This window comes from Pelophylax lessonae (genome assembly GCF_965119305.1).
Source record: "Pelophylax lessonae genome assembly, chromosome: 1".
NCBI classification, from domain to species: Eukaryota; Metazoa; Chordata; class Amphibia; order Anura; family Ranidae; genus Pelophylax; species Pelophylax lessonae.
In genome coordinates, this window is record NC_138768.1 from 379,967,592 (window position 1) to 379,980,828 (window position 13,237).

At 43.4% G+C, this 13,237-nt stretch overlaps 1 protein-coding gene across 1 annotated transcript in view; it reads left to right on the top strand.

Moving 5' to 3' along the window:
* Positions 1–13,237, top strand: part of JAK2 (Janus kinase 2) — a 365,079-nt gene that overhangs the window by 258,594 nt on the left and 93,248 nt on the right. The window contains exons 6-7 of the mRNA XM_082260416.1: positions 5,147–5,468; positions 10,355–10,474. Of these exons, the coding sequence (XP_082116542.1) occupies positions 5,147–5,468; positions 10,355–10,474 (442 nt within the window). The remainder of the gene's footprint in view (positions 1–5,146; positions 5,469–10,354; positions 10,475–13,237) is intronic.

Consider the following 13,237-nt stretch of genomic DNA (forward strand, 5'->3'; position numbering starts at 1 on the left):
GCTCCCACTTCCGCTCGGAGCGCCGCGGTGCCCTGAGCGGAAGTTCTCCTCTCCCCCTCCCTCCCTGCAATCTTCTGGGACATGTCAGAGGTCCCAGAAGATTGCCGGCCAATCACGGCGCGCAGCGCGACTCGCGCATGCGCAGTGGGTACCCGGCTGTGAAGCCGCAAACTGTCACAGCCAGGTGCCCACAGCAGTGATGCCGGCGCCGAGGGAGAGGATCGAGGCTTCGGGCGGCCGCATCGCTGGACCATTGGACAGGTGAGTGAAATGGCTGGAACTCCGCTTTAAGGCCTCCTCGGGAGGTTCCAAGCATACCCTTGTCTAGCAAGCCAAGAGCAGGATTCTCTAGACCCGTGGACAAGGCTCCTTCAGCATGAAGGTGAACCCTCACCCGTGCCTGGGGTGAGGGGATGTCTTTTGTACCCCTGGACCTCCTTGTTAAATCTCAAATAGGTCCACGATGTGATACTGGCTGGTTACAAGATAGAATTTAGTTCTTGTTCTCCGGAAAGGTTCTTTCCTTCCAATGCTTGTCTGTCCCAGGATCGATTGCAAGACCTGTTGCTTCAGGGTTTGATGGTTCCGGTATCTGAAAGGTTTCAATATTTTTATTCAAACCTGTTCATGGTCCCAAAGAAGTATGGCAAGGTGCGTCCGATTCTGGACCTCAAGGTCCTAAACTGCTTTGTGCGGTTACAGAAATTCAGGATGGAGTCCATTTGCACAGTGGTGGCATCCCTATATCAGGGAGACTTTCTTGCTTCTATCTACATCATGGATGCTTACCTGCACATTCCAATATGTGCCCGACACCAGGGCTTCCTCCGTTTTGCTGTGGGAGAGGAGCACTATCAGTTCCTGGAGTTTGGTCTCGCCTCTGCTCCTCGGGTCGTCACAAAAGTGTTGGCCCCAGTTCTAGCGTTACTACGTCAGCGGGGGATTGCAGTGCTGGGCTACCTGGATGACCTCTGGAGAGCGGAGTCCTCTGCTGCCTTGATGGACGATGTGGAGATCACTATACAGACCCTAAAGGAGTTAAGCTGGCTTCTAAATTACCAGAAGTCCGCACTGCTTCCATCCCACTGCTTTCATTCAGGAAATTGAATTATCTAGGTCTGACTCGGGTTTCAGCCCTAGCCAGAATGTTCCTTCCTCTGGACAAACTCCAGAAGTTGCATGCTGCAATTCATCTACTGCTGTCCAGCAGGTGGTCCTCCCTCCGGACTTTAATGCAGGTTCTGGGCCTGATGGTGTCTACCTTTTTGAGACGGTTCCATTTTCACAGTTCCATATGAGGTCCCTTCAAGAAAGATTCGGGTGAAATGGGACAAGTATCCGAGGTCTCTGGACAATCCAATTCGGCCGAGCCAGTAAAACAAGGGGGTCCTTGGTCTGGTGGCTTCACTCTTCTGCAGGTAAAATCCTTTCTCCCCTTGTATTAGACAGTGGTCACCACAGATGCCAGTCTGTCCGGGTGGGGGGGTGTCCTGGGACTGTGCTCCACTCAGGGTTGTTGGATGCTGGATGAGTTCAGACTACTGATCAATGTCTTGGAACTCCGGACGATCAGGCTGTGCCTTGATCACTGGACGGATGGGCTCCGGGGACTTCCGGTACAGATCCAGTCGGACAATGCCGCGATGGTGGCTTCTGTCAATCGCCAGGGTTGAACAAGGAGTGTGCTGGCAGCCCTGGAAGTAGCCAGCATCCTCCGGTGGGCAGAACGCTTCATTCTGGCACTCTCCACCGTACACATTCTGGGTGTGGAAAACTGGCAGGCGGACTATCTGTCAGTGGGCGTTGGACCAAGGGGAGCGGTTCCTTCATCCGGACGTGTTTCATCAGATATGTCTCCAGTGGGGCACCCCCCGAGGTACCAAAGGTGGTGGCAAGTTCACGGGATCCTCTGGTGGATACCACAGACGCTCTAATGGCCCAGGGGAACCAGTATACTCTGATCTGATCTACGCCTTCCCTCCTCTCAAGCTTCTGCAGCGGCTCTTGCACATGTTCAATCCTGGTACGCGGACCTGATGCGATTGGTCGCCGACGTCCATTGGAGACTGCCTCTCAGGGAGGATCTGCTGTCCCAAGGGCTGATTTTCCATCCTGCTTTACAGTCGCTGACTTTGATGGCCTGGCTGTTGAAAGCCAGGCGCTGATAGATAGAGGTTTGCCTGGGTCGGTAATTCTGACACTGCTGAAGGTTAGAAAGTCTACCTCCTAGGAAGATTTACATCCTATGTGGAAAGTACATTTTGTGGTGTGAGAGATTTGATGTTCACCCTTGTTCTTTTTCGCTGGCACTGGTATTGACCTTCCGTGAGTATCATCAAGGGCCAGCTTTCGGCCTTGACAGTCTTTTCAGCAACCCCTGGCCATGCACTCCCTGGTGCATACTTTTATTTAAGGGGTTCGATATCTGACTCTACCGGTGCAGTCTCTTCTACCGCTGTGGGATCTGAACTGGGTGCTTTCAGTTTTCCAGAAGCCTCCCTTTGAAAATATTCTGGAGCTTCCCCCTACTTACACTGCCCCAAAAGGTGGCCTTTTTGGTGGCTATCGACCTCACAGGGTGTCGGAGCTGGCAGCGTCCTCTTGTCGTACCCCCTACTTGTTGGTCCACAAAGATAAGGTGGTTCTTCACCCATGTCCATCATTTCTTCCTAAGGTAATCTCTGATTTCAATGTGAATGAAGACATTGTGTTGCCTTCCCTGTGTCCCAGGCCCAAGCATCCTGAGGAATTTACGTTTCAAGCCCTGAAGGTGGTTTGGGTGATTCAGGTGGATTTGGCAGCCACTGAGTCTTTTGTTGTCACGGACGGGCCAATAAAAGGAATGTTTGGATCCATTTACATGGATCAGACAGTGACTCAGGCCTATTCTATCAAGGATCAGGTTCCTCCTTTCCCTGTAGCAGAGCACTCTACTCGGGCGCTTAGTGCTTCTTGGGCCTTCTGTCATTAGGCGTCAGTGGCGCAGGTTTGCAAGGTGGTAAGCTGGTCTTCGGTGCATACTTTCACTAAATTCTACAAAGTGGATGTGTTAGCATCTGTGGTCGCAAAGTTTTTGAGGCTGCTGTTTGGAGGATCTGTTCCCTCTTTGTGGGTGTATTGTTTTTTGTTGAGCTCCTTGTTTACCTGGTCTGCTATTGTGTTTAGCCTTGGGATTTTTTTGTTGTCCCTCCCCTCATGTTTGGCTTTGCTTGGGGACGTCCCTGTGGTTCTGAATAATGGAGAGCTGTGTCCATCAATGAGCGAAAGAGAAAATGGGATTTTTGTACTTACCGTAAAATCCATTTCTCTGAGTATATTGACGGACACAGCGCCCACCCCTCCAATGGACTTTTAGTACTTCTGACACTGCTTGTTACTAAACTGAATGCCTATAGCAGAAATGGGGATCTATACCACCTAGGACTGCCCATAGGCGTAGCCAAGTCTTTTTTTCTGCCTAGTGTCCTACTCCTGTGGGTGGGCAATATAACCCCCTGGTTCTGAATAATGGAAAGCTGTGTCAGTCAATGAACTCAGAGAAATGGATTTTATGGCAAGTACAAAAATCCATTTTTTTCTAATTCAGATTGACATATTGAATTTTCCATCAGGAGCAATCTGCTGGACTACTGATCTCAGAAGAATAATGAGACTTGCAAATGTGGCAAACCTAAAGTAGTGTGGGGGGTAACTTCCTTTACCAGCCCTTCTGGGAATAAGTAAGAAATAATCGGTTGAAATACTTTCTTGGTCTAGCCTTACATTCAGTCTTGGACTGGAGTAACTGGAGAAGAAAAGCTAATCATCAAGATTTAGGAAAAATTAGCAAGGTTATTTAAAACACGAACATGTTTTATTTATTTTATAGCCTTACTCCACGCAGATTTAAAACAGAAACTATTGCAGCTCTGTATTCATGAATACCCTGTAAATGTATTTTTAAATGCACCAGTTTAACCACTTAAAGACCGCCTGCCGCAGTTTTACTGTGGCAGGTCGGCTCTGTCCCACGAAAGGATTTAACTGTACGTCGCTTCGCGGGACCGCTAGCAGGGACGCGCACGCCTGTTCGCTACAGGAGAAGCTGATCAGCGGGTCCAGCGGCCGCGATTGCCTCCGGGCACCAGTGATCACTCCTCGTGGAGACAGAATGGCAGTCTGCCAGTTATGAACACAGGGATCCTGTGTTCCTCTTATTTAGGAACACAGGTCTCTCTGTTCATCCAGTGATCCCATCCCTCCCACAGTTATAAAGCACCCTCTAGGGACACATTTAACCCTTTGATTGCCCCTGGTGTTAACCCTTTCCCTGCCAGTGTCAGTACAGTAACAGTGCATATTTTTAGCACTGATTACTGTAGTAATGTCACTGGTCCCCCCAAAAGAGTAAAAAATGTCAGTTAGGTGTCCGATCTGTCCGCCGCAGTGTCCCAGTCCCTCTAAAAATCGCTGATCGCCACCATTACTAGTAAAAAAAAATGATATAACTCTTTCCCCTAGTTTGTAGACGCGATAACCAATCAATGTACACTTATTGGGATTTTTTTTACCAAAAGTATGTGGCCAAATACAAATGGGCAGAAATGATCAAATACCACCAAAAGAAAGCTCTATTTGTGGAGAAAAAAAGGACATCAATTTTATTTGGGTACAGCGTCGCACATTTGTCAGTTAAAATAACGCAGTGTTGTATTGCAAAAAATAGCCTGGTCATTAGGGTGGTAAATACTTTCGGTCCAGAAGTGGTTAAGTACCTGAATATGACTTGCTGTCCACCTTGCAGCTTCCTTTACAGCAGAACTCAGCCAGGGAAAGGGAGAAGCAGCACACGGAGTTAATCTTGTGTGCTTCAGTGTTCATGTGTTTTTAAGGAGCATGCCAGTAGAAGGAGAGAACAAGGAGATTAGCTCATTGGTGTCCTAATTCATTCCCCCTTCACTACCCAGTCACAAAAAAAAAAAAAAAACACTCAACGCCTGTATAAGTGATGTTTTAAAACTCTGTGTGTATAAGGTCTGTTGTGAGTTCACAAAGACTTTAACTCTAAAGAAATAGTGAAAAAGTATAAAAGCAGATAACGTGTTAATACTTGAGAACAATCTTCCATTGTGCTTTTAGTAAACATATTTTTTTGTTTCTTAAACAGTTACAAAAAGTTCTTGCCAAAGTGTATTCGTGCCAAAATTCAAGACTACCACATTCTGACTCGTAAGAGGATACGGTATAGATTTCGAAGGTTCATTCAGCAATTCAGTCAGTGTAAGGCTACTGGCAGAGACTTAAAACTTAAATATCTCATAAATCTTGAGACCCTCCAGTCAGCATTTTATTCTGAACAATTTCACGTTAAGGAGGCCTTCCGAGACTCACTAGGGGGAGATATTTTTGCAACAATTGTAGTAACTGGAAATGATGGAATTCGGTATTTAAGAGGGAGATCGGATGACAAAGACACATTGGATGACCAGGTAAAGCCATTTATTAGATTCTGTTTGAAATTACTTTGCTGTATTATAACGTTGGTACTTTTTCACATGAGCGCAGATGACAAGTCCATGTCCACTCCGTTTGTGTAGGGTGGACGCGGACAGACCCTGCTCTATGGGTGGCCAGGTGTAAATGGACACAAGTGTTTACACCCTCAGGTACATAGTAATGCATGAACCTTTCAATCAGGTCTGCCTGAAAAACTGACTGGCAGACCTGATTGGATCGCCCATGTGAAAGGGTCCCAATAATTTACTGCACAGCAGCTTAGCGATTAGCACTCCTGGGCTCCATGGTTCAAGACCTTGTCAGGACACTATCTGCATGAAGTTAACATGTTCTCCCTGTGTTTATGTAGGTTTGCTCCTAGTACTCTGGTTTCTTTTCACGCTCCAAAAACATGTTGGTTCTATTTCTGCAACCAAAAAGGCTGCCTCACAATCTGTCCCAGCAGCAGATAATGCTTATTTTTTCTGCAAGGAGGAAAGAAAAAAAATAATATTGTTAAAAATAATTTCTGTAAATTGTACAATATCATGTTTCCTTGGTACGCCCTACCAAGTTTCCTACCTTAGTCTTTCTATAGTTCAAAAGTTTGATAAATGATTTATGTTTATTTTATCATATATGTTCTTTATCCTTAAATTATCCAATCTTTCATAACAAGTGCAGTGAAAATGACAGGCCTTCAGAAGGGTACACTGACTTAGTTATTTGCAAGGGCCCTTTTGTTGTAAACAATGGCATAGATTGTGCTAACTTCAATATAGTCAGCCACTTCAGCCTGTACAGTCTATGTGCTGTATCTATACCTTTACCTGAGCCTTTCAAACCGGAGCTTACTTCAGTTGTTAACTAGACAAAAATCCTATCTGTACAGAAGTGTATTTCTAGGCAAGTTTGAAGTTTAGATGGGGAAGGGGTAGACTCTGTCAGGTTTTTAGTGCCATCTGTGTCCCCATTGGGGACATTGACCCTTTTTCTTATCCTGGGTTACCATTATTTAAAAAAGAATGAGGAGAAATCTAAAATGGTAAAATTATCCCTTCCACTAGAGAGAGAGAGAGGCTTCCATTGGGCAAAGTTGTTCCATTGACATCTAAGAGGGGAATTACCCTCACCATGGTAGATTTCTTCTAACTTACTATTGTGCCTCTGAGATAGAAATGTAGGGAAATTTCCTAAATGGTACACAGACATCAAAAAGTTAACTGGCAGCAATTTTATCCATTCCCTGCTGCATCCACAACTAAAAAGAGAGCCGTTTAGTCTTTAAAAGACTAATGACAATATGCAAATGTTTTTCTCAGTATAAAGGCATGGAGTTACTGCTCACTCGTACAGTGCCTTGAAAAAGTATTCATACCCTTTGAAATTTTCCAGATTTTGTCATGTTACAACCAAAAACGTAAATATATTTTATTGGGATTTTATGTGATAGACCAACACAAAGTGGCACATAATTGTGAAGTGGCAGGAAATTTTTTTTTTTTACAAAAAAAAAAAAACGTGGCGTGCATTTGTATTTAGCCCCCTTTACTATGATACCCCTAACTAAAATCTAATGGAACCAATTGCCTTCAGAAGTCACCTTATTAGTAAAAGGAGTCCACCTGTGTATAGTTTAATTTCAGTATAAATTGAGCTGTTCTCAGAGGTTTGCTAGAGCCCTCAGAGGTTTGTTAAGCTTAGTGAACAAACAGTATCATGAAGACCAAGGAACACACCAGACAGATTAGAGATAAAGTTGTGGAAACGTTTAAAGCAGGGTTAGCTTATAAAAAAAAATATCTCAAGCTTTGAAGATCTCACGGAGCACTGTTTAATTCATCATCTTCCGAAAATGGAAAGAGTATGGCACAACTGCAAGCCTACTGAGACCTGGCCATCCACCTAACCTGACAGGCCGGGCAAGGAGAGCATTAATCAGAGACGCAGCCAAGTGGCCCATTGTAACTCTGGGGGAGCTGCAGAGATCCACAGCCCATGTGGAAAAATCTGTCCACAGGACAACTTATAGTCGTGCACTCCACAAATCTGGCCATTATAGAAAAGTGGCTAGAAGAAAGCCATTGTTGAAAGCTAGCCATTATGACTCCTGTTTACAGGTTGCGACAAGCCTAGTGGGGGACACAGCAAACATGTGGAAGAAGGTGCTCTGGTCCGATGAGATCAAAATTGAACTTTTTGGCCTAAAAGCAAAACGCTATGTGTGGGAGAAAACTAACACTACACATCACCCTGAACACACCATCCCCACCATAACACATGGTGGTGGCAGCATCATGTTGTAGGGATGCTTTTCTTCAGCAGGGAGCTGGTCAAGGTTGCTGGGAAGATGGATTTAGCCAAATACAGGAAATCTTAGACAAAAAGCTGTTAGTCTGCAAAAGACTAGAATGGGGCAGAGGTTCAAAATCCAGCAGGACAACAGCCCTAAACATACAGCCAAAGTTACAATGGAATGGTTTAGATCAAAGCATATTTTTTTTTTTTGAATGGGAATGGCCCAGTCAAAATCCAAACCTAAATCCAATTGAGAATCTGTGGCAAGACTTGCAAATTGCTGCTCTCTAGATGTGCAAAGCTGGTAGAGACATACCCAAAAAGACTTACAGCTTCAATTGCAGCGAAAGATGGTTCTACAAAGTATTGACTTCAAGGGGCTGAATACAAATGCACGCCACACTTTTCAGATATTTATTTGTAAAAAATGTTGAAAACCATTTATCATTTTCCTTCCACTTCACAATTATGTGCCACTTTGTGTTGGTGTATCACATAAAATGTGCAATAGAAAGTGTGGAACCGCACACAGGATAGATGAAAGCAAAAGTTTTTCTTTATTCCTCAAAATTCGTGAACAGACAGACAGTGTGAAACGCGTCAACCTTTGGACTTGTCTGTTCCTTACACTGTCTGTCTGTTCACGAATTTTGAGGAATAAAGAAAAACTTTTGCTTTCATCTATCCTGTGTGCGGTTCCACACTTTCTATTGCACATTTCCGGATGGCGGATCTAACCAGCACCAGGTTGGGCTAATACACCTGAGCTGCTTCCTTTTTCTTCAGTTTTTATCACATAAAATCCCAATAAAATATATTTACGTTTTTGGTTGTAACATGCCAAAATGTGGAAAGTTTCAAGGGGTGTGAATACTTTTTCAAAGCACTGTATATCTTGTACACAAAAAATACAGTATCTCACAAAAGTGAATACACCCCTAACATTTTTGTAAATATTGATTATATTTTTTCATGGGACAACACTAAGGTCCGGTTCACACTTATGCGAGTGCGGGAAGACTGCAAATCCGCAGCCTGTTCCCGCATCGCACACGCACCCCCGGCAGTTCACACTGCCATATGCGATACGCTGGGGGTGTCAATGTAATCTTAAGGACACCCCCAGTTTGATCGCATATCGCAGTGCGATCGTGCAGTTCGCACAGGATCGGATCGCACAAGTGTGAACCGCTGTGCGATCCGATCCTGATGCGGCTTCCAAAAAGGGTCCCTGTGCGTGTTTGATGCGGCTGCGGTGCGAATTTAGCCATACAAACTGTATGGCTAAACTCGCACCGCACAGCCGATCGCAGTGCGCTCCGACATTACATGCGAACCCCGCACACGCACAAGTGTGAACCGAGGCTGAAGAAATGACACTTTGCTACAATGTAAAGTAGTGAGTGTACAGCTTGTATAACAGTGTAAATTTCCGGTCCCCTCAAAATAACTAAACACACAGCCATTAATGTTTAAACCGCTGGCAACAAAAGTGAGTACACCCCTAAGTGAAAATGTCTAAATTGGGCCCAATCAGCCATTTTCCCTCCCCAGTGTCATGTGACTCGTTAGTGTTACAAGGTCTCAGGTGTGAATGGGGAGCAGGTGTGTTAAATTTTGGTGTTATCGCTCTCACTCTCTCGTACTGGTCACTGGAAGTTCAACATAGCACCTCATGGCAAAGAACTCTTTGGATCTGAAAAAAATAATTTTTGCTCTACATAAAGGTGGCCTAGGCTAAAGTTAGATTTCCAAGACCCTAAAGATGATGCACAAGAAAGTCCGCTAACAGTTTGCTGAAGGCAAGAAGACTAAGGACATAACTGTTTACCATGCTTCAGTTTGTGAATGAACAGCAGGGTCTGTACAGAGCTATTCCTGTCCATTCATTCAGTGCTGCTGAAGCTACAGAGAAGATTGAAGGCTGTGTCCTCAATTTCCTTTCTGTCCCAAATGTGAAACATCAGAGGTCTGTTAAGACCCCTGATATTTTACCAAAGCCCACCAACGGTGCCCCTTAAAAAAAAAAGGGTAAAAAATAATCTAAAATAAAATGGTAAATTTACACCAGTGGTAGAACTATCAGGGTCACAAAGGTTTCACTTGCCACCGGGCCCTGGCATTCTGCCACTAGGCTCAAAGGAAAGGGCCCCGGCCGGAGGGCCATTCATGCTTTCTTGCACCGGGGCCCTGAAGGTTCTAGTTACGCCTCTAGCACAGAGCAATAAAATCTTTGTCCAAAGTTCTAATCCTTCCTTAATCTACTAAAAAGTATGTATTTCTCCCTGTTTAGGAGATTTGCCAACAAATTGGGACAGAGACAGCAATAAAAACTTGGCAGAGATTCGTTCTCCATGCTGTCCAAAATAGGAAAAATATTTGGCTGATTTTAGGCTCTAATCCTTTTTTTAATAATGTACTTTGTTATCCGTTATGCTTCTGTTGATATGAAATCGTAAACTCATCATACAAATCTTCATACCTTCTCTATTCTGGTCTAGCCAATTGAAGAATACCAGTGCTATAAGATTACAATAAGAGTTCTTGGTCACAACACAATTCCCCTGTATGTTTTTTGCAGGACTTGCAAACTTATTGTGATTTTCCTGACATCATTGATGTGAGTATTAAACAAGCTAGCAAGGATGATTCCTCTGAGAGTCGGATAGTAACAATCCACAAACAGGACAACAAATCGCTGGTAAGAATTTTCCTTTTTTCTTGATTCAGTTATGAAAGTACTTCCCAATTTCTTTTCTTGTAAATCCAAAGCATTTAGTGTAATTTAGAGCAAGACCTATTATAACACTTTTACTTTCTGCTGTGTGCCTTGTTAAAAAAAAAAAAGTACAAAGAATGCATACTTTGTTTTTTTTTTTATTATTATGTTTTAAAACCTGATTCTGATAAACAAATTCCCAGTTTTAACTTATGGGAATTCTGCTTGTTTTTCTAAGTTTTTGCCTCCTCTCGCTTGTAGAGCTTCCCTTTTTTGCCTCTGAAAAGCAGCCATTGATCTTTCCAGGAGCTGTGGCCTATGCTGGCCGAGCAGTGGACTGACCCTCTTCTTAGTCATAGGAATTAAGGGAGATAACTACGTGGTACTGTATACCCATGGCTTATTTTACATTAGCACTAACTGAAAGCTATGAACCTGCAAGCTACAATTCAATGCCTTTTCCACGAGACCCTAGTTTTATATATTTTTCTGCCTCTTTTTCTTGTGTCTGTAGCACTACATTGTACGATGTATTCAAATAAACCAAAAAAAGTAACCATTCTTAGTAAAGTGAACCTATACCTAGACTATGAACATGAAAACTAATTACATATTACTAAAATACAGTCAAAGAACTTAACAGCTGAATTTTAGTGTAAAAAAGTTTCCTATAGCCTTAGTGATCTAACTTACCTTTAATGAAGTAGGTCCTATGTTGTGCAGGCAGATAGATCCAACAGGGACATTTGCAAAAGGGCCTTATTCACTTGAATGGGTCATGTAGTGCCTGCCAAACACAACAGGGGGAATCATTTTAGCCACAGCTGTGATGTGTACATCCCCATCTGCCTGCCTTTGCAGCCAAAAGGAGGCAGTCAGGGGCTGGTAAAACTGCAGCTCAACCACATATTTTATGTTTTTACGCCTTCTGGAAAACAAGTGTAATCTAGGCCTAACAGCTTAGAAGCACCTGCTAGTTGTTTGCACGTTTGGCAGCCTGGCAACATATGTTCTTAGAGCCATTTCTCACCAGAACATGGTGCTGCAAAGGCACATTCCATGAGCTGTAGATGCACTGCCTTTGCTATTTGCTGTGGGTGCCAATGCATTGTTAACAGCACCCCAAATGCAGATCCGCAGTACCATGCAATTTGGTGCGGAGTGTTTTTAAAAGTAGTGCATGCACTACTTTTTCTGCATTACAGGTCAATATCTGCCCATTCAAATTAATGGGCTGCAAAATCGCACTGCATGGGAATGCGCTGGAATCATAAAGGAATGGGAAATGTGTTCCTATACGATCCCGGTGTGAACTGGCCCTCATAGAAAGATTTTAATGGATGTCCAGATATAGACTGGGCAGATGGAACCGTGCATTCCTCTAAGGCTCGCCAGTTCCTAAATGTTTTGCAGGACAATTTCATGGGTCACATGGTGAACGCACCGACAAGAAACAATGCGTTACTAGACCTACTGATTACTAACAATACAGACCTGATAGTGGATGTAGAAATACGGGGCAACTTAGGAAACAGTGACCGAGGTCAATTAGTTTCAGTATAAATCATAGAAACAGGAAACACAAGGGTAATACAAGGACACTGAATTTCAAAAGAGTCATCTTCCCTTAAATGCACTATTTGATAGACAGTATAAAATGGGATAGAACACGGAGGAAAAATGGGTGTGCTTCAAGAACATACTAAATAAAAGGATTGGCCAGTGCATTCCAAAGGGGAATAGGTTTAAAAGAGCTAAAAAAAAAACCCTGGGTGGCTGAACTCCAACATAAAAATGCATATTAAAACTAAAGAAAAGGCCTTCAAAAAATACAAGGCTGAGGGGTCATTGGCAGCATTCCAACATTACAAAGAGTGCAAAAAGAAATGTAAGGGCGCAGTCCAGGCGGCTATAATAAAACACGATAGGCACATAGTAGAAGAGAGTAAAAAAAAAAGAAGAAATTCTTTAAGTTTATAAATTGTAATAAAATTACCCCATAAAAGACGACAAAGGGAATCCGGCTACAAAGGACAGAGAGAAGCGAAGGTGCTAAATAAATTCTTCTCAATCTTCACAAAAGAATTGGGGGGGATACACTAATCCAGCTTGTAATGTTAAAGTTATTAATACATTACGGGAAGCACTCTCATGGTTAACAGAAGACAGACTCAGAACTAGACTTGAAAAACTTAACATAAATACGTCACCGGGACCAGATGGCTTACACTTAAAGAACTCAGCCAGGTGATAACTAGACCATTGTTCCTAATTTTTATGGATAGTCTAATGACGGGAATGGTGCCAGCTGATTGGAAAAAAGCCAACGTGGTACCAATATTTAAAAAAGGACCGAGATATATCCCATGGGAACTATAGGCTGGTTAGCCTAACATCAGTAGTCTGCAAGATATTGAAGGGGATGATGAGGGACTATTTAGAAGACTTTAGTAATGAAAACTGTATCATTAGTAGTAATCAGCATGGATTCATGAAGAATCGTTCTTGCCAGACCAATCTATTAACCTTCTATGAAGAAGTAAGCTGCCATCTAGATAAAGGAAGGCCTGTGGATGTGGTGTATCTGGACTTTGCAAATGCATTTGATACAGTTCCCCACAAACGCTTACTGTACAAACTAGGGTATGGAAGTATAGACCATAGGGTGAGTACCTGGATTGAAAACTGGCTTAAGGGGCAGGTCGAGAGGGTGGTGATAAATGGGGAGTACTCAGATTGGTCGAG